We start from the raw sequence: 22,879 nt of genomic DNA, 5'->3' as shown, positions 1-22,879 counted from the left end.
TGAAGTCCTTGGTCTGTACTCACGTAACACGTACGTATGACAACGTCCACAGAGCCACAGAGAATGTGGCGATTGAATGCGGATACGCATTATCATGGCGATGGCCAAGATTTTCGGTACGTGCGATCAAAAAGTGATCAGTTTGATCAAGCAAACAACGACGTACCCCGCGGAGGAAGAGCCAAGTGGAATCGAGAAAAAGACGGAAACGAACGGACACAGTAATTAGTTCCCTGCGCTTTTGCACTTACATAGATAAGTCTGGAGTAGTATCGTTGACGTAAATTGTGGAGTACGGCAGCTTCATTTAGATAGGTCAGATCGGCCATATCTTCGACTTTTTCAAACTTCGGAGGATTCACTTGCGAAAGTTGTTCCTTTTTGAAGTTTTTCTCCTGTTCCGTGGTGTAAGTTGGCGAGCGCGGTGTACGATATCGTAGTGATCGATCCGAGAGATGAATTTGCGTATGATTGGTTTGTTTGTATATCCGTGTGATCGGTGTTTGTTTGAAATGAAGTCGATAAGATACGAAAATGGACAAATGATCAATTGTGAATGTGGAATGTGTAGCATGTTTGGTCGTTTTGATCGGTTTCCCTGGGAATGCTTAGTTTTGGAAAATGCCTCGCCCTAGAAAACAACATTTGCGTTTAGCAAATGATCGTGTTTCGCAGGAAGTGCATTCCTTCCAAGGCTCAGCAAACGAGGGAGACCGGACCGTTCACGGACAGAGGAAGAAGTAAGTCGTTGTGGATTGTTCAGAAGGAATCATTCCAACAGTACAATGAAGCAAAACCGACTGCTGCCGACGGTGCAGTGTGCAGTGTTCGTGGACTGTAGTTATGCCTTGTCTGCAAGACCCTCCTGCAGATCAGGGTCCTTCGTTGGCGCGTATGTATTACCTCACCACCCGGCAGAGCGACGGTGACCAGGTCACCCTTGGTGGCCTTGATTTCACCCAACACATAGCCCTCCTTCTCTTCCGGAACCCAGCAAGCCTTCTTGGAATCGTACGGCTTGCTCTGATCGATACGCTTCTGCTCAAGCGAAACGAAAAGGAACTCAGTTGGATCGGGATCCTCTCCGACCTGAACTGGTGGCTTCGGCATGTTGGATTAGTTTTTTCGAAATGAGACGCGGGCTAAAAGAGACACGTTAATTTGGTTTTGGCACAATTTTGGTTCAGCCCTTGCTTTTCGTCCTGTTGTGAGAGGGAAGAAAGGAAAAGAAAAAGAACAAATGGTGAGTAATTTTGATCGACTAGCTTTGAAATGGAATTGCGCTGGGGACGATTGTTGATAACGGAGCATTTGGTTTCACAGTAGAGTAGAGTTTTGGTGAGCAGGGCTAAGATAGCCAAACGTAACGCAAAACCAGTGACTTCTCTGGAGCTCTCTAGGTTGTTTTGCTGCATTCTCTTTGGAATGTAAAGCCAAGTTTACATTCCAATAGAGCCAGCAAACAACCACAAGAGAAGCTTCAGAAAAGTCACTGGTTTGATGTATTAAACTATCGCCTATGTTGTGCATAGAGAAGCTCATCACATTCCTGCTGCATGATAAATCGCCCAAAATGTGCCCCCCCCCCACCTGTTGTTGGGTTTACCATAGCATAAATACACATTCCCACAAGCCCACGCAAAAGAACACTCATCCATCTCATCGTCGAGCTAAGCCAAGTGAAAATAACAACGGGTTCATTTCGTGAATTTGGTTCCGTATGTTATGCAAGATTCGCTACGAAGGGGAGGGGGGGGGGAAGGGAGGGGGATACCGTGATGCGTGTAACGCCCCAAATGTTCTATATTTATAGCACGCGCGCGTGCGAGGTTTTCACCTCGAGACATTTACGCGATTGCACAAGACGGTCGAAAAGCGAGCAAACATCGATCGCCAACATGCTTGTGAAATATTTCAAACCGACACTTTTCCTTGAAGGAAAACTTGTACGTTGCGACTTGCACGGCCAGATGCGGCATAGCGATATCGGTGGGATGTGGAAAGAAAAATAAGGAAGGAACGTGCGCCGTGGCATGTTGATGCTGAGAGATCTCGGTTTGCTTGATTTCTACCGATAAGCCGATCGAAGTGATGGTATTTTTAAAAGGATTACAAATACATGCTTGATCAGGTACCGCGCCACTAGATCGCACATGGCTAACATTGCATTGAGCTTGCTAGAAAACAACACACAAGAATAAAGGCCATTTCAATTTCATCGAATGGCGAAACTAATTCAACAAGGCGTTTGAATTATTTTTAGGCTTTCAAACCACCATTTCCAATCCGATTGTAATGCAATAAGCTTGTTTGCTTTACAAACTTCCATTAGCGCGAGTGATCACTAGAATTATCTTCCATAATCAATCAGTCATTCACTTGCACACAGAAAAACACCTGTTGTAGGGCAGAACTATTTTTGAAGTTTTTAAAAAATGTTCACTTCTCCAATAACGACTCACATACACACACAGTCACGATCACTGTTGGTTACACCAAAATGGAACAATAATTGCACCAAGGCCAACTAGCATCAGCTCACCTTCGTTCAACTTAAAGACTGGTCAAATGACTGGGGTCAACTTCAACTTCAAAGCTTATATCCACTGTGGCAAGTGGTCGACCAAACGCAACTGCTAACTGCGACACCTAGTTCACTCGGAAACGATCCACCACCGTTGAGGAGCACGATCGAATTAAGTGAGCCGACCAAATGTAGCGGACCAGTTTGAATGAAGTCCCGTTGAAAAAACCGAACCATGTACAACGGCCCGTCCTAGTACATAAGGCCTGACCCAAGCGCTTTGCTTGCAGCTTTGCCTTCGGCCAGTGACTCAGCTATATACCTCCCTTCTAGCTCCGTGTTCTAGAAGAGGACCGGGCCCGGTAAAGGGTGTGTGTGTGCGCGCGCATCCAATGACGATCGTGCGAACATTTAGCCCCGACACGATCGCGAACGGGTGGGCGTACGAAAAAAGGTGCCGATGAAAAGCGGAGGGTACATATTTTTCTCGCACAGCGCTCAAGGATTAGGTAAGAGCAAAGGTATGCGCGACCTGTGCGTGTTCTATTTACGTAACCGAGCGACCCGCCATCGTACGTTCCCGCCAGGGAAAATCTGCACCAATAAAGTGATTGCGGGCGCCGTTGCGGGGGGACTTTACATTACAAAAAAAAAAAAAGGTCGTCATAACAAGAGACACAGTTCAGCGGAGCCATGTTGGTCGTACCGAACAAATTCAATTTTTAATTATTCAACGAGAAAATTTAAAAAAAATGGCGGCTCCTGCACAAAGAGTAAACTTTGCTTTTGCCTAGAGGGCAAAAGGGATGCGAGAAAGGTGGATAGGAAGCTGGAACCATGAGCGGGCGCACGGTTGGCCGTGTGCCCAGTGCGCATGTGTCAGACACAAAATATGCGAATACTCGCATCGTATTGCTATTTTAGGTAATATGTTCCATTCGTAAATCCGCCACGTTGGTTTTGAGCGAGATGGTAGCAACAATGGCACACCAATCCCCAGCAGCATTAAGGCAACATCGACCAGTTCGGCCACCAGATGATTAGAAGTTTGAAAACGATTCCCATTTTCCAAATTTTCCACTGTACGGCAAACACGGCTATGATTATGTAACCATCGTTATCAGCACCAAGCGTTCCTGTTACATGAATCCACAACTACCGCATCCGAGGGCGCGATTTATGTAGGCTATTCCTTGTTTTTGCCTTCTTCTGTTGATCACAGTCTCCCCTATTTCAGGGTACTCAAACACATGGTCATTTTTCAACCCACAATCGTGCAATAAACTGCCGAACAAATGTCCTTTCCACAATAACACATTGTTCAGTGTCTGCTGTTTTGTCACTTTGTTTTCCATTTCACTTCCATTCCACTGGTGACCCAGTGTTCTGGATTTTCGGTGCAAACTATCTAACACAATCCACACCAACTAGCGGCTACAGTAGATGAGCTGTGGCTGATTCCTGTTCGCAGGTATGTGCCAAATCGGATACTTGGCTACCAGCAAGACAGCAGGATGATGATGATGAAACACTCAAATGCACACGCACAAATAGTTGATGCTGTAGCTTATCAATAAGCTCAGTTATATCCTGTGAATCCTGTGACGAAGTGCTCCGTTATCAGCTTAGACACACATACACACACACACGCATGCACACAATCTCATTCGCTCGCTCAACCATACACACACACACACACACGCTCCCACTTGCTCTGCCTATGAATCGCTGGATCACTCGATCGCTCGAATCGTGTGCTCTCAGCTCTGTGAAATGTTGGATGTTATCACTTACGCGTTCGAAAGCCGTTCTAACCGAAAATTGGGGGAACTTGCTTTTTATACGTCGCAATCTGAACGCACGGCCGAGTGCCTGGGATTTGCCGCTCGCATACCACCCTCCAGTACCGCCAGCTCCTACGATTAGGTGCAGTAGTGTGCGGGCCGTTTCGTGTGTGTGCAGCATCCGAGTTGGAGGTCGTTGTGCCGTCACGCACACTCACGCCCGGACCCACCATATAGCACACGCTAGTGCCGAGCGGTGTGTACATAAGCGAACTCCGAGCAAGTACATAAGCAAACAGGCCTACTTTCTGAACGGTAGCAATAGCTGCTGCAGGTTATCAGACCGATTGCGCACGCAGAAAATAGATAGCCATTTTCCCTGGGCCAGTTCGTGGCCGTGGATTTATCGTCAACACGATCGAACGATGATCGCGTTGACTTATCTCACACACACACACACACCCTCAGCAGCAGCGGTGTGCCACCTGAAAACGGAGTGAATATTCGTAAGTATTGGATTTGTTCGGCACAACTCGAACGATGAGCCAACGGAAGGATGTTGGGTGCAGCATTTGACTTAACAAATTAACATGGTTAGGGGAGGGGGGGGGGATGCTTCCCTCCCTGAAGGAACCGATCGGTTTCTCCGCACAGGTTGATCCGGCCGGCCGGCCGGTTGGTTGGTTCCATGGCTGACGCATACAACGCATTGCAAGGTAGCAGCAGTTGACGACCGCCTGTTGGCGTCTATTGGCTAGTTTATTTTGTCTCATTACCCCGATCTGACGCACCGTCGCTTAGTGATTCGCGTCAGGGAAGCCTTTGATGGTGTAATATTTTGTGTTTTCATTTCGAACATGCTGCGAGTCATTTAAGCATTGGACAATCGCATCTCCAATTAATAACAAACAGTATCGCATTAAGAGTAGCTTAATGATTGATTTATCATCAAAATCCACTCCTAACCTTTAGTGCTACAGTGTGTCGCTAAAGTGTTGTTGTTTAACCGAGTGAAATGCAGTTCAAAGTTTAAAGATTTCTGCTGCACGGTTTCTTAAGCATTAATGACTAAAATGTTTAAGATGATTCCTCTGCAAGAAGCACCTTCTAGCCATACAAAAACATTCTGGCATAGGTCAGCATAATGAGCAAGCCACATGCCTATGCTCAAAGCTGAGACAAACGGCAAAGCAACGGCACACCGACAAAACATTTCACCGCTAGCAAAATGGCTACACGGTGGGCAACGAGCCGGCTTCGAGCTGAATTGTGTTGTAAGCTATTTTTAAAATAATGCAAACCAAAGCTGAAAACCACCGTAGCTCTAAGCTAGTAGTATCGTGTCACTATTTGTGTGCGTTCAGCGTTGCGTATGTGCAGTACTGAAAGAAATCCCCCGACTAGTCTTCCCTCTCCGTTGCTCGAACGCCATCGCATTAGCTTTCCAAATGAGTCGGGCAACGGAATGCAAATTTTGAATCTTGGTTAATAGCAGCGCCATCGGTTTGGCGGCGATTTTGTCGAGCGCAAACGAGTACGACAGTACGAAGCACGAGTGACGTAGGGCGAGTGTGGCGCAGCTTCGGCTTCGGAGCCGCTGAAACCAAGTCGCAGTGTATGCCGGCTCTGTTGGCTGCTCCTAGGGTCTCAAAGAGGCGTAAGTTCGGTACCTGTGATGCGAGGAATCATAGCAAACGGATATTTTAGGACAGAGACAATACTTTGGCTTAGTATATTGGCTAAGGTGTGCAAGAGATCTGATGAAATTTTCACTCCTGTCCTGTGTATTGACGAATAAATGACGAACATCTTCTGCCAAGTTTAATCTCTTTGCATCATGTACATTTGTAATTGCCGTTTTTCAAAAATAAAGTCTAAAATATTTTAATAATAAGGTAAACAGCAAAAATAGTTTTTGGATTTTTAAAACTACACAAAACGATCCTCATAATTGAATAATAAACGCTATGAAATGTTTATTTGCTCTTCGCTGAAAACATCGCACTAAATCGCATATAAAGAGACTGGTGGAGACGCATGGTTGTTGACGATGCGTTGACGATAGCTTGTTCCAATACAATAACCACAAACATGTACAAACACACTAACGCAAGCTTAGGATTAGGACTAAAAGACTGAAAAATATATAAAATAACAAGAAGTATTGTTTAAATGATATCATCCAACTGCATCTCAATCTAATTTCACGATGTATTTCTATGTAACGAAAAAATAGTGCTGAACATATAAAGCAAATATCTCCGATACAACATTTGTTTGACAAAATACTCCAACAAAACGAAATAATTGCTTCCTGTCAATCATACAAACGAGCCGTATTGATTAGTGGAGAAAGCACTTTATCAACAACAACATTTATCAATGATAGCCAACAAGATAGCCTGTATGTTACAAGAATAAAATATTAACATTGATTAGTCAATACTTGCACCATTGTTCATCGTGTGCGTATTCAATACCATCAAACAGAAAACAATAAAAACAACTCTTATGACTAGAGCTAAAATTATCACATTCTTGACCGCTTTTATCCGTCCGGTTCACGAACGAACGTGTGTGCACGATGTGCCTTTCGCTACCGCACGAATAAATTTACCATGCGAACACGAAATCACACACCGTGCCGGTACTTTGTTCGCACACCCCCGCGACAGTTGCCTTCAAGCGGTAGAAAAACAATGCATGCCACCTTCTCCGTTCCCGACCTGAACAGAGCATTGCTTCCGTTGCTACCAAGAACGGTGGCTGCCATGTTGGGCATGGACTCTTTACAAGCGTTCACATTTACATGTTGCTCCAAGCGATGATGCTGCACCTCTGACGAGCCACCAGTGCGTTTGGTGGAATACCACAAACGAGTCAAAACGATCTGAACGGGTCAGAATGTTAACGCAGGCGTGAATGTTCAGGCAGCTCTACAGATGCCTCAATAGTTCGCCCAACGCCAGCCTGTCGTAGTATCAGCCGATGCTAGGGCAACCAGTGCCCAGCGCTCTTTGTAAGATCGTCCGGACATTTGAACGAACTCAATGGACTAGATGATGCGTTCGGGTAGTACTATTTTTAAGAACCATCGATCGGGCCGGACTTCTTCCTCGGATGAACTACTGGTCGTTCGCCGCCGCCGTCGTCGTCGTCGTCGACAGCAGCGAATAGGGGAAAATGATACGATACGGTTCACCACTGTAGCCATATGCTAAAAATATGCAAAACGAACACCAAAATAACGGAAAATATTCAACCCCGTTCCTCGTGCGTGCGTCCCACAAAGTAGCTCCAACAACTACTAAACGCTTATGTATCAACGGCAGATGCGCTCTAGTTTCCTTCCGTTTCGTGATCGTTTTGATGTTACGATTTCGATAACCACCTAAAAGCAACAAAAATCGCTATCAACACGAGGTGGACAGAAAAATGACACACAACAGTGGTGCATCTATCGTTCTTTGCATGAATGCACTCACTTCAGTAGAATAGAAGAAATACTACAAGAAGGCAAAACATTCGCGATTATACCGTTTCGGATGCTTGTTTGTATCTTTCACGCAGTAACGATTGGTAATTTACGGACCAACCCCTTGTTGCGGATACGTACATCAATGCTTCTGGTCCAGGGTTAACATTCTGTTTAGTGAACTATGTTTACTGGAACTTCTTCCAGATCGTTCCCGGGCCAGCTCATCCGGGAATCTAGTTAGTAAGGTTTATTTATACTCGACAAACATTACGCTGCTGTCCTACTTTATGGAGCACCAGTTGTTTAGATCGGGCAAGTAGCAGTTGTAGCAGTATTAGTAGGTGTGCTTTAAGGTCACGGATATTATGCCAGAGGCACGAAGTAAAATGAACATGATCCTGTAGCGAGTAAATCGGTTCTATCAATGAATTTTTCAAATCTGTAATCGAACAAATTTGGTCAGATAGTTAGGTTAGTTTAATTCAATAGAAAATTATATTAAACTGACTAGGAATTTACGAAATTCTGTAAACGAAAACGCAAGGTGCATAAATATATGAGATATTTTCTTGTTTTATTCACGTTTGAGCTCCACCAAGTGCAATTCGAATGATAATCATTTATCATAATTATAGACTTCTTTTCTTTTACAGAATAAAGTATTTTAAAATTTAATTGAATTTGTAGCATCAAACATTATGAAATCTTCCAAACTTTAAGTTAAATTGGGTTATTTTTTTATTTTTTTTTTTTATTCATAAGGGACGGCCAGGCCGTATTGCTTACAATAAACTTAAAATTAGTATACTCCTTTCCTCTTTGCTGGGAGACATTTCCTTCTCCGAGCTGTGAAAGGGCACCATATCCCGGGTGTGCTCGGTTGTTCCGTTAAAATTGGGTTATTAACAAGTATAATTATTCATTATATTGGTAATATAAAAGGTAATGAAATATCAGCACAACACTTTGCTCTTCTCGTGCAGTCTTTGTCTGTCATTACTTATTGGCTGATGGAATTTCCAAATGTTTTATTCAAAAGCACTTTTTTCTTTCACATTTTGTCAAGTTCAACCTGAATTATGCAACGCATTGTTTACACCAATTGTAGACTGAACTTGTTTATAGTAATGTTTCATAGTAATGAACAGCTATATGATTTTTGAATATGACAATGAAATACAAATAAAACCACAAGTTGCTCGTAAATGTATAAAAACATGCTTCAGACCCATTGATTATTCATAAAACAAGACTTTATAATATGTAATCCATATATTAAGATTGTTGTTGAAAAAGGATGTAAGTAATTTATGTTTCGTTCGATGTTTTGTTTTTTTTTTATATTTATCACCTGAGGGTCAAAATTCTTTTGTTGAACTTTGAATTATAAATTAAGAAATAATCATGCTGGATCTAAAAACAAAATGAAAAAAGAAATAGAAACGATTAGAAAGTAAACAAAAGGAAAAGTAAATAAAACAGGACAGGTCTACGAGCGAAGAGACGACCAGGAATGGTATCTAAATCATGGTTTCGTCACTGCTATGTCGCAGGGTTACCATAAAGCTGAAACATACTGCAGAAAAAGCTATATTTCTGTAAACTTTAAAATAAAAACTAGCAAGCAATATTGTTGATGCATTCATTCAAATTATTTGTTTTTTGTTGCTAAATATCTTAAGCTGCCAACATTTGTTCACACTTCTTTCATACGCCCTTATTTCACAATTCCTGCCAATCGGAATGATCGAAAAATGGGTGGCAACTTTCATGAAGTTGCGAAACTTTATCTACTCTACATCCATTGTTCAAGGTGCAATAGCTGGTGTCATTTGTCTTTTACTTTCTTTGCTTGCTGTGTATGCGTATCGTATAATGGACGGCGGATACCATTTTTCTTGGGCGTAGTGAGACATACTCACCGTCATACGATGCAAAGACGACAGCCATAAGAAGATCAAGGAGCAGAAGATATTCAACGGTACGAAATACGATTTTGTGCAAACTCTTCGTGGCCCCCGCGGATGACCTCGGTCTACGGTTTGTGGTTATGCGTGTGAGGTATGACACACGAGTGGTCATTTCCAACAGGCATTTGAAACCTTCACCGACACGATGCCAGAAATAGCACCCGGTACCGATCCGTGTCGACGCTCGCCTGCTTCGCTCTCGCTGTTTTTGCGTGAAACATTGTAAATGTTTGAACAGAGCAAAGATAGTTCCTACGTGCCCAGTATGAGAAAGTTAAAGCATAAGCGCTTCTCATGTTCTAATGTTGAGTTATGAGAAAAGAATCGAAAATTCAATGGAATCGTTTTACTGTGCTGTACAATCGAGGTGTAAATTAGTCTTAGATAGTTCATAATTGCAAATTCCTCGTTTGAAACTAAATCTTTTGTCTTGAATAATGCGGTTTTTTCAAGTCTTATATCAACTGCCTCCATGTTTGAAACAACTTGTGGCTCAAGATTATTGTTTGATGTATCGCCCATTGTTTTGACGAACGAGTATGACGACACGTCGCCGTATTGTCACACATATGTGTTGGTCCTAAAATGGAGCAATGCTGAATATTGCAGTTACATGCAAAATTTTAATCCAATCCGTAACGATACTTTTACATTTAAGTTTGCGATTGGATTTTAGTTCTACAATTCCAAGAGAATCGTCTGCTACATTTTGCTTAGGTAGTTGAGTTGATTTTCATCAAATCAAACGCATACATACTTGCATTGTATACGGCATAGGTTCCAATACAATGATGAGCTCTAGGAAATTTGTTCATTGACCTCAATTATAATACAGCGAATTAGGAAGATCATGCTTAGAGGTATTACACTGAATTGTGTAGGCCTTACGTTACTTGTATGAAAAACGTTACGTTACTTTAAAATTCAAAATCAAAAGATCAGTTTGGACAGGTTGTACAGATCAAATTTTCTTCATGGAATACGTCAACCTTTTAAATTGTTCGATTTTACATAATCTACCTTGAACGGTTTTTGCTTCGTAAAAACTGACTTATTTCCTGAACGATACATAAAAGGATATCGGTCACATTATAAAACATATTGTGAAATGGTTAAACATTGCGCAATGAAATGGTAGCTATTGCTTCAAGTACCCGATTATATCATGTGCAGTAGATTAAAATTATCTTCAACAAAACAGAAGGAAGCGGAGCAGCTGTTACAACCGACGATGGGAACAATTGGTATAAACTGCAGCTATACAATTTTGCACCAATACATAAGCTTGTGTGACACACCAACGAAAGCAATTCAGACGTGCTAGCCAAATGTTTATGTATTCTGAGATTTATTGATCAGACGTTTGCAAATAATTATCACAAACATCGGGATGTAATCGTACACCAACGTAGCAGACCACTATGTTTACGATAGAGAGAAAGAGAGAATACAGGGAGGGAGATAAGACGATGAGCTGAAATGCTGGCACAGATCGTCTCTCCAACCATGACCGTGATCAGTTGATATTTTTGGACACACAGAAACAACCACCACCAAAAAAAAAAATCTGCCATTTATTCAAAGCTACTCATACATGTGGAAAATCGCAAAGAAAAGCGATACAGCGGCGCCTGTAAAATAGTGGAACAAAATGCGAATAAAAATACATTGTACAATAAGAAAGTGAAGAATGAGAAAATTTACTGCAAAAACAAACAAAAACGTAACGTACGTAATTAACATAGTCGGTTAAAATTGGTGGTCCTACGATGCAATCTTGCAGGATGTTATGTAATTCTTCCCGCATCCTGCGGAATTAAATGTGCATCAACACATTTTCGCGTCCACTCACTCTCCGATCGGTTTCAGGCATATTTGAAAGATGTTGTTGGTTTTAAATAAACTATTTACAATACCATTAAGTTTACGATGTTACGAGAAGCAACAAACTTTCCCAGTGCCGGACTGTGCGGTGACGAGGCAATAATCATTGTGTGTGCGAAATTCTAGCCATTCCAGGGAGATAGAACATAAACAGAAACAATTTTTTAGTAGTTTATAAACGGTTTTGGTTGGTTGGATCGTACAGAATTAATTTTTAACAGAATAATTTGCTATCAAGTTGGTTATTAAATGTGTTTTTAGATATTTAAAAGTAGATTGTAACGGAGCATGCCCGGAATAAGGCAAAAAAATATGGAGGAAAAGCCCTGGTAATCTAGTTTATTCTTCTTCTTGGCTGAACGACCTCCTAACGAGGTCATGCCGGCCATCGCAATGGCTTACTAGACTCTCTGATCCAAGTAGTTAGAAAATCAGTCCTCACTACGGGGAGACGGTCTGAATAAGATTTGGCCCGGTCCTACCCGGTAAGTTTACAAAAGCAGTCAATACATGCGGGTTGACATTACGGTGCAAGCCGTCGTACTTAAAACAAATAAATTAAATCAAATAAAAGTAGATTGTATAGCAGAAAAAGCTACGTCGAAAGAATAACTTTTCAAAGAACTATAAACAAAGACAGCAAACTTTGAAAACAATATCACAAAAATCCGCAATTTACCAAGTTACTATTCTTGAATAATGCTCTATGTTGCAGCCTGTAAGCAAACGTCGTGTCGAAGTTCAAGCAATATTTTATTTCCTCTAAAATAAGTAAACTAAGTCCAATAGCCGAAGTGTTTGAAACAATTCTCCATTACTATCTTCTGTATGTTACTCGTTCTTCCATCATCAACTTCCACTAACCTAATGTGTTTTACCTCTTACCTTTCGTCTCAACAAGGAACTCCTTTGATCGTATCCCCCACTCACTCCTCATTTCCAAATTATCCTGTCTTGGCATCCATACCTCCTTACTTGCCTGGTTCCGTTCTTTCCTGTGTAATCGTAGTTATCGAGTCTCCTTGAAAGGATCTTTTTCTTCTCCCTTTCCTTCAGTTGCAGGCGTACCTCAAGGAAGTGTCTTAAATCCACTGTTACGTGTTTTGTATATCAATGATGTCAGTACTGCCCTTCCACCTGATTATTTCCTCTGTTTTGCTGAAGACCTAAAAGTCGTCTATCCTATATCCGCCTCATCTTGACTAAGTTGTTTTTCAATCTATCCTTGACCGTTTTTGTGCTTGGTGTAATCGCAACCGTCTTTCCCTCTGTCCGACAAAATTTAGTGTTATTACGTTCACCCGGTCCTGCACCCCTTTTGTTTATCCTTATTCCCTTGATCAGGTTCTGGTTAAGCGTGTTTCGGTCATTAAGGACTTGGGCATCTTGCTCGACACGAGGATCACTTTCTCACACCAGATTGACTCCATAGTCAGCAAGTCGAGGAGGACTCTTGATGTACTTAAACGTGTGGCCCGTGACTCCTCCGATGCTTGTTGTTTGAAGACTTTGTTCTGTTCACTGGTCAGATCAATGCTGGAGTATGGCTCGGTTATCTGGTCCCCGTCGGCAAGAATCCACATTGATCGAATAGAGCGGGTGCAGAGGTCCTTCACCAGGTTTGCTTTCCGGAAAATTCTGGGCGATCGATCCTCTGCTCTGCCCTGTTACGAGGACAGATGCCGGTTGCTTGAAGATCGCCGTTCTATTTTCCATCCTCATTTGTTGTCGCACTTCTGCGGTGGGCCGTAAAGATCCCCTCCTTATTATTTTATCAAAATGTTTGATTTCTCGTCCCATCACTTTGATTTCAACAAATCCCTACCTTCTTTCCGTTCCCGGTTGTTATCCACTCTTTCGAATCTTTCCTTCACTATTCTATTTTTTGTTTTCTTTTTTTATTCTAATGCTGCAACTCATTCTGCCTACCGTTTAGGTTTAGATTAGTTTAAGATTAGATATTAGACTGCTTGTATAGCCAAGGGTAAACATATGAAATACATGTAATGAAATAAAATGTAATGAAAAAATAAGTAAACAAGAATATAGTTTACTCCTCATAGGTTCAGTTCAGGCTACCGTTTCTAACTGCTCCCAATTCCGGCACATCCTGCCCTTTAAAGACTTTTCCTCTCCTGTTTTCGAACGTATTCTATGTAATGTAATTATGACAATCCCTATTGACGAATTCTTTGTAAATCTGCTTACTAAGGAACTACTAAGGGAAATTTGTATTGAAAAAACCCTTTGTTGTGGTAAATAAGGAAATTTTGTCAATAGAGATATCACCTCTATGCTGATCTTTGTTACAAAAAACCTTTCCTGTCATAATCCTTTTGACCACAGTCGACCTGAATTACTAGTGAAGATGATGTTCTAAAGCCTTTCTTTTTGAGTTGTTTATAAAGAATGGCGTAGGTGCATTGCTATTACCATAGTTGCTCCCACACATTAGCACGCGAACTGAGCGACACCGTTGGGGTTGGCAAAGTGCACGGAAGTTACAAGTAACATCCTCTCTCTGGTAGATTCAAAGTTATATGGATCTTAAACTTCCACTCTACTTAGGGGCTCCGAGAGGCTAAATCCACCTCTGTTGGAAGGGTTATTTATGCTTTCATTGCTGACACCGTAAATTACTGATCATAGCTTAATTTTGCTAACGCCCGAACAGAGATCAAATCTCGTACCTATAATTCCCCCGTAGTGAAAACTGATTATGTGATATCAACAGGTCTAGTAGCCTTTTAGGTGGTTGGTGTGAGCCTAGCAAGTCATTTAGTCTTTTCATTTCATGCAGAAAAAGAAGAGGAGGAACTTACTTTTGTGATATATGAGGCAAAAATCTTCGTGGTTTCAAACTACAAAACTTTAAAATTCATAGACAAACATTTTTTAACAAAATAGACTATAGCAGGAAAATTGAAAACAATGTGCAATATTAAAATAAGCAATTACCCATTAATGATTAATATTTTGGGTAAAACACTTTAGGTGGTCTCATCTTAACCATCACAAATCTGGACTGCCCAAAGCAGGTAATGCTTCGGAGGCGCCAAAGTGGGCAATCTTTTTTGCCGAACATCAATCCTGCTCTTGCTCTTGCTCTGATCTTGCTTTGAGGCCTTGAAGTGCACAGCGTCCGATGTAGTCGACTTCCACTCTCAAAAGCGCAGAACGAATTGGATGAATTTGCGCTGAATCGATTCCAATACGAACTATTCACACACACAAATAATCTAACCAGTATATTTAACCAAACCACAATCAATAGAAATCGTTACTTGGCAGCTTGTACCAATCAGCATTTATAAACTAATTTTTCTAATTTCTTTCATTTTCATTTACGAATTTTCAATTACGAATAACACAAATATTACACCCCATATTAATGTATCACACCAGCCAGGACCACCTCCCCGTAGGCAATGCGGTAAAGTGAAACGAAGTAAAGTCAGCAATGGCAGACCAAGACCTCGCGCGGTCGTATCGACGTCTACTTTCAACGCAACGTAACGAAAACGCTCTAAACTATTCATCGCTACGTCGATGTACAATACAACAGAGTTTGGCGCAAATAAAACAACACATCCTCGACTAAATAAAGCCAAAAAATGTGCTGCCATCCGCCCTAGCAAACAATTTCCTATTTTTGGCACTAATCATAATCAAACAACTGAATCCATTGGCGAGCTATACAATCAGTCGATGCAGTCAGTCGTGTGACTTTTGGCAAGTTTAGCAGCTTACTTGCGCATTGTCAGGTGCTGACTCGTCACCGAAATGTGTGAGCAACTCGTACGTCGAGATGCGTTTGCATCTCGGTCCCTTCCACTCGGAACTCTGCCTCCCCCCTGCCGGCTTACGATGGCATGCAGCTTCAAACATCGATCAAGCAAACATGGTGTCGCTGAACCTGATGAGTGATCAGCGTATCGATCGACAACTTGCGCCAATCCTCAGTTAACTCGGTCGATCGTTGCAAAGTGCAAACAAATTGAGCCATCATCCATTGGCTCGTCGGGATGATAAGTCTGAGCACCGTCGAGCACAGCAGAATGCATTTTGAAGCAGCATCACTGGTAAGAAGTAGGATCGTGTTACCGCAATATTTAGGTCCATTGGTCCGTTCTGAAATGGAATCCGGTTCCACTCTCCAACCGCTGATGGAAGAAAAACGAAGTCATTCCTCGGACCAAAATAGAACCTTTGCCTTTCGAAAAACACCAAACGCCCGTCTAAGTTATAGCTGCGAAATGCCACCGTTGGATTTATTTCGGTTAGAATAATATCTCAACCGAACCGGCAGGTTCTCCTGCTCCAGACAACTTTTCCGACACAGTTTCCCCTCCCCCCCCCCCCTCGACGGCAGGCGAATCCGAAATTCTGACACCGACTCAATCATAACGTGCATGTGCAGGCAGAGCAGCGCAACCGTAACGCAGCATCAGGTTGTATCGGATTGCCGGTTTGCTGTTATGAATGATTTTCTTTCTTATTCTGTAACAGCATAATTGTGGCGGATGAACCCGCGAATCAGATGTGTCCATCTGCCAACGACCATCCTCGCAAACGTCTTGTCAAAAAGCACACATTTCTAGAGCAAAAGAAAAAAGGAAACCCGTACACCGGTCTTAATGTGCGATTGCGAATCGCCATCGCATACGAGTCGAGCTAGTGAACGATGTGCGCGCAGTAAAAATAGTTCCTTCACGCTAAAATTAGTGTCATCTGTGATCTGACTACTAAAACTAAACTTCGATGCTGGCCGTGCTATACTGATGCCGTCCCTAGCAAGTCAGTGTCTGCTGGTTCGTAATATAAACGTCACTAATTCAAGATGATTGCAGGACGGCTGTGAAGTAAGCGTTTTTTTTTGTGCTGGTTGCTCGTACGACACACTAGCTGTATATGGACGACGGCCGTGCACATGGAATCAAGAGTCACCAGTCAACTCACACACACCATTTTTTTTTTTTTTTGGACGGCAAATGCGACGGGTTAGTGTTCGGGCTTTGAAAGAAATTAAACAAATGTCATTTTTCTTCGCTCGATGAACTGTTGTGTGGAAAGGAGGCGAAGGGAGTACTGGCTCTAAAATATATGAAAGATGATTTATGGCGTAACGGACGATGGCAACGTTGAACTAGCGAGAAACGCTGTGTTGCCAAAATTTGATGATTCAGGACTTTTCGATGGTGCATGCGAATTCTTGATTTGAGAGTGTAAGTGTGAAAAACCTACCTCTTACTTTACTTTCGCGGCACATTAAGTCGAAATTAAATATTTGCATCGCCAGAAGTGATTGATTTCAATCTATGAACCAAATAATAATCGATAAAAACTTCACTTTTAATGATAAAGTTTTTGATGAGTTTTTTTTTAATAATAGTTTTAACACAATAACTATAACTAGTCAAAACACGCAAACAAGTCGTGTGGTATTGTAATAGTTTCTTGGAAATACACCATAATATTACTTTAACTTGCGATTATTTACTTAATTGATCTAAGTTGATCAATAATTATGTTAATAAATTTGCAAAATTATTTTTTAACATGTTTTGTTAACACTAGAACTACCGCAATTTTGACTTGCACTTGGCTTAATGCAGATTTGATTGTTTGTTTCTTAAACCACCATGGAAAAACCATCAAACAGAAGAAATCAATAGTTTATCCTGTTGTGTTGCAACCTCGAAGATTTAAATGGTTTGCAACAAAATGATGAAATCATCAGCCTTGTCATTCATAAAATTGTTAAACGATCTTTTATTTCTTGTATATTATATATTATCTTTTATTTATACTGTAAGATGTACGTCTGTTGATTATATATACATCATCTTTTTGTGAATAATTTGCATTGAAATACGCTGTTTATCACTCGACAAACCATCAGTCAAAATGGTTGGTCAAGGTAGAATTTGCACGTTTTAGGCCTAGATTTTCCATTTTGGATTAGATTTTCCATTAACAAAATTCATAGAAATGAACATCCTTTTGAATGATTAAAAGTCATGCATCAACAAAACATACTTGAAAGGTGTGCGAACAGTCAAAACGACTGGTCCAGTAGTTTCAGTGTTAAAAGGCTAAGTTAGCTTTTAGCACCTTTTATTACATTTGAATATTTGATAACCGAGCATGCTCGGGATAAGGCAAAGAATAAGATGGATATGCCGTATTATTAATGTTCAGTCATACATGCAGTTGACAATAGGAGGACGTGTCGTCATTCTTTAGTAATAAATAAATGTATAAAAATAATTATTACGGTTCAATGTCATACTGTTGACTGACAAAAATATTATGAACTTAAAATATTTACTTATTTATTATTAAATAAATATATAAAATATTAGATTCTTTTTCAAATATAGTATTGTTTTCAAACATGCTTAGCAATACAGCAATACAATAAAGGACGGCCACTTTATGAATAAAAAAAAAGTGTTTTTGTTGCGTTATTTGTTTTCTAGGTGTGGCTTGCAAGGCTCGAAGGGCCTACGCATCCTTGCTTAATGTCCCTTCGGATGCAAGGACAGAAGGGACAACCAGCCGACCCTAACATGGAGAACATACGCAGGCCACCCCCACTCCCGCTCAATTTAGCCATTTAACCCATCCTCCCAAGGGGTTGGGTTTCCCCGCATACCCAAGCTCAGATATTCGGAGAGATATGTTACCGTTCTGCACGCCGTGGACTATTGAGTCGGAGATGGAGATCCTATACTAACCTTCAGGAGGTGTCGGACCGTAACCGTATCAGTGCGGTATTGCTACAAACACTGACAACAGAACTCCAGAGATCCAGAAGACTTCGAGACCGCACGAAATGTGAGATATATCGCATACTGATTCGCCCGGTAGTCCTATATGGCCACGAGTCTTGGACCATCCGAGCGGAAGATGTAAATGCTCTTGACATGTTTGAGTGTCACTTTCACTGGACCATCGATGGCGGTGTGTTCGAGCATGGAGTGTGGAGAAGAAGGATGACCCACGAGCTTGCTGAGCTATACGGAGGACCGGACATCCTGACGGAAGCAAAGACCGGCAGGATATGATGGCTGGGGCATGTTATGATTCATACCTCACCAAGAAGGTATTCGTCAGCGACCTCCAGTTCGGCACGAGGCGTCGGGGAGCACAGCGAGTTCGTTGGCTGGATCAGGTGAAGGGTGACTTGTCGGAGATCGGTTGCCTATATGGAAGGGGAAGCTGCAGCCAGAGCAGGCCAACATGAGTGAGTGAGTAAATGTATTGAACTTAATAAATCTTCGCAATAAATATAGACTTCAATGGCAAAGGCATCGACTTTGTTCTCATTATAAAAAAAAACATACTATAGCCTTAGTTCACAAATCAAATTTCATTTAAATACTCTAAAAAATCAAAGTTGTTCCAGAGTTCTTGAAGTTATTAATCTAAATAATCAAGGTTAACAATACACAATTGGAAACTTGTTCGATAGAAGAAGAACAAGACCAGTTCAATTCTCACTTTGAAACTAAATAATCAATCATTAATTGTGAATTCCGATAAATGTGACGCACTGAAAAATTAATTTGAAAGCGCACATAACTATTAATTCCAAGAATCACCATGAACCAATAATAACTTTTTCGCTTTCAACAATTGTCTGTATTAAAGTCAATAAGTCAAGCTTGTCCAGCCTAAAGAAATAAAGAAAATACTGAAAAATATCAAAACTCGAAAAGCAGTTGGATGTGATGGAATAAGTAACAAAATATTAAAAAAAAAACTGCCAAACAAAGCGTTAGTTTTGCTAACTGTTGTTTTTAACAGCTGTCTGAAATTTGGATATTTTCCAGACACATGGAAAAAAGCTAAAATTATAGCAATTCCCAAACCTGGCAAACACTTAACCAACCCCGAAAGTTACAGCTATTCAACTCTTTTCTTACAAATCGCCAGGATAACGTATATATTGGACAAACTAATTCAGAATCTTTTATTCCTGCGGCCGAAGTTCCCCAAGGAATTATACTTACGCCGTTGTTGTTTAGCATTTATCATTTAGCAGCTGATATTCCTGCATTGCATAACAGTAAACAATATCTCGTCGCAGATGATTTTACTATCTCATCATGTTCCAAACATCCTAAAAGCATTCTAAGGTCATTTAATAGTGGATTAAAAGCTTACAGTAGATACTGCAACAATTGGAAAATGAAAATTAACGGTCCTAAATCAGAAGCTATATATTTCACACGATACACAAGCATTCGCAGGCTCCCTCAAAATAACTTAAAGATTGATACTACACCCATACCGTGGAAAGATTCGGTTAAATATTTCGGCTTAACCTTAGACAAAAGGTTGACCTACAAAAACCATGTTGAAAATATATGCATCAAAACAAGAAAAACTCTTAAAGTTTTGCAAACCGGAGGTCGAAGCTATGTACAAAAAAAAAAATATTTTATACTGCGCCTGTTTTAGATCAATGCTTACAGATGCTGCAGCGATTTCCAAAAGTTTCGCAAAACCCCACATTAAAAAGCTCTAAATCATTCAAAACAAAATGCTAAAAATTATAATCAATTAATCACTGTAATTTACAGCACGAGAGTATTACATACAATTACAAATATCTATTTGATAAAACATTATGTAACTAATCTAAGCAGGAAATATTATAATAACTTCGGGGCGAGTGAAAATCCGACCTTACAACAATTAGCTCAATAAATCTAGTTCGTATATAAAGGTAGAGAATAAAATTGTAAAATAGTTTTAAAGTTTTTTCCCCTTTTCTCTACACCCAAGTTAGTTTAAGGCCCTAAGATTGGAAAAAACTGGTTAGAAATGATGAAAATCGTTAGCGAGGCAAATTGCGAACTTTGCAAGGTGCCAGAAACAGCCAGACACATGATCTTCGAATGTCCCAAATATAACCCACCCCTAGGACTATCTTTCGAAGCATTAGAAAAGCATTGGAAGGATGAAAAAGGAAAGTATGTTAAGGAAATAGTAAGCTTTGTAAAAAGGAACAAGATAGAATTCTAAAAAAGGCAAACAACTGACCAATAACCAGCCGTAAGCGATCATCAAGCGAGAAAATAAGCCGCCGATATGACTCTTCGAAGTCGAAAGGCAAAATAGAGTGAGGTAAGCCTCTGAATATGAACGTGTGAGCGAAGCCTCGCCGGACATAGGAGGATACAATCCACACTCGAAGAAGATGATGATGAAGAAGAATAAGAAGAAGAAGGCCCTAAGATTAGTCATAAAAGGTAAAAAACAAATATGAAGGGTTTTTCATTAACTTTTCCCTGGCATAAAAAATACTACCCAATTGGAGAAATATAAGAATATTTTAAGTGAAAATTGCTTCTACTACTGCTACTACTACTATATTCATTTCATACCAAGTATCGTTTATACAAATCAAATTAAATTTAATAAGCCTGTTGGTTTTGCTGCGTGAGGACAACGTACCGCCAACCAAGTGGCCGCTTGCACGAATTACAGCGGATCATCCAGGAAGTAACGGAGTAGTGCGTGTCGTAACGCTGAAGACCGCTAATACAAAGGAAATAAGACGACCAGTAGTAAGAATATGTATTATGCCATTGGAAGATGATAGAATACAAGAATGATTGCATAGGCTAGGGAGAGAGAAGAATATTTGAATTTATTTGAAAAGGCATGGGAAACTCAGCAGAAGTAAGATAGTGAGTATAATGGAAACCGAAATTGTTTGATTAATTACATGAATAATATTGAACTAATGATTAGGAATTAGGGTTAGCTAGTTCAAAAGTGAAACTGAAATGATAAGAAAGAACGAGTAAAATTAAGAATTTTAGGTGGTCGGGAATGTTGCGCCTATGAGTATGCAATTATAATCCCGTAATATCGTGTACACATGTTAGTGTAGTCTACGTATAGAATAGGTCTTAGTATAAGTAATATTGTAAATATTGTAGGTGTGAATACAAATAATTTAGTCTTAACGTAAACCACTGACGGAAGGGTCACAAACAACGATCCGAAAGAAGCAAGCGAGCTATCGAACAAAGCCATTCGATGGCTGGCGTGGCTTAGTAGCATCTTTAAATCAAGGAGGAGAAGAAGAAGGAGGAGGAGAAGAAGAAGATTGTTTAAACATAGCGCGATGTATTAAACAGACAAGTCTTTTAGTGTTTCGAGGGATCTCCAAATTTCATTCTAATTATATTCATAAAGCTATTCTAGTACTCTTAACTAGATTAGAGACCCACTGTATTTTTCCGAATACAATACAATAAAAAACACAAACAAAATATCATCAAAATATCATATATACGAACCTCCTATGCAAGACGTTCTTGATTTAGCGGATAGTCCCGTAGCGGTATAGTCTTACTCTGGATAGTACTACGTACGAAAAGACGGTTTGGACGAAATGTCATCCCCAGTCCTGTCGTTAAAAAGCCGACGAAGCAATCTCTTCGAACACCCTGACATAAAACATAACGTTGTAAATTGTCCGGCGTCCGGCGTCCTTATCACGTGCCCCAGCCAACGTATCCTTCCGGCTTTGACTACCGTCAGGATATCAGCACCGCCAAACGGCTCAGCTAGCTCGTGGTTCATTCTACTTCGCCACACGTCCTGCTCGCAAACACCGCCAAAGATAGTCCTTAGCACCTGCCGTTCGAAAATGGCGAGTGAATTGGCGTCCTCCGTCACCATACTCCAAGACTCGTACCCGCAGAGGACTACCGGACGTTCAACTATTGATAATAATATCCTTCGCTACATTTTATAGTGGGTTTGTATTTTCATTTGTTGGTATGAAAGTTTTTTATTTAGAAAAAAGCGCTTTTGACTTTGACTTTGCAAATCATCATTTTGAATGAAAATCCACCGCGCAGGGTTACAAAGTGCCACATACAGCTCGCGGACTGTATTTTGCTAACATCTGGCAGATCGTAACGGTATGCATAGTAGTGGATCCAATCAAACAAACGCAAAAATTCTAGAAATAGTATTTCACCGTGCTACACTTGATATTCTCGCATTTTATTTTATTTAAAGGTTCATACTTATTAGCACAATGTCAAGCTTTTCAACTACACGAGAACGCATAGTTCAGTTACACTTACAGTCCGTAATTCATTAGAACGTCACCGTACTGTGAAATACACAATAATTCTTATGGTTATTTCGGTTTTACACCTTCGTCTTTTGTTCTTTGATTTAGAGTTCACCTTTTAACGAGGAA

General features: G+C 40.7%; 2 protein-coding genes across 20 annotated transcripts in view; one reads left to right on the top strand and one right to left on the bottom strand.

Annotated features, from left to right (window-relative positions):
- The window catches only part of LOC126563763 (myosin heavy chain, muscle), a 21,892-nt gene extending 20,689 nt beyond the window's left edge, over nt 1-1,203 (bottom strand). For 11 of the 18 annotated variants that reach the window (XM_050220488.1, XM_050220476.1, XM_050220475.1 and 8 more), the window contains exons 1-2: nt 904-1,203; nt 1-13 (exon numbers count right to left, since the gene is read on the bottom strand). The exon at nt 1-13 is cut by the window's left edge and continues 131 nt beyond it. In XM_050220488.1, coding sequence (XP_050076445.1) covers nt 1-13; nt 904-1,110 — 220 coding nt within the window. In that variant the 5' untranslated portion in view covers nt 1,111-1,203. Of the gene's footprint in view, nt 14-251; nt 396-903 lie in introns of all 18 variants that reach the window. The other 7 variants (XM_050220484.1, XM_050220483.1, XM_050220480.1 and 4 more) reach the window with 1 other exon arrangement.
- LOC126564714 (cytochrome b5-related protein-like) overlaps nt 1-22,879 on the top strand; it is a 253,063-nt gene that overhangs the window by 44,016 nt on the left and 186,168 nt on the right. The gene's annotated exons all lie outside the window — the stretch shown is intronic.

The sequence above is a fragment of the Anopheles maculipalpis genome, chromosome 3RL (assembly GCF_943734695.1).
Source record: "Anopheles maculipalpis chromosome 3RL, idAnoMacuDA_375_x, whole genome shotgun sequence".
NCBI classification, from domain to species: Eukaryota; Metazoa; Arthropoda; class Insecta; order Diptera; family Culicidae; genus Anopheles; species Anopheles maculipalpis.
This window is presented reverse-complemented; position numbering and strand designations above follow the sequence as displayed.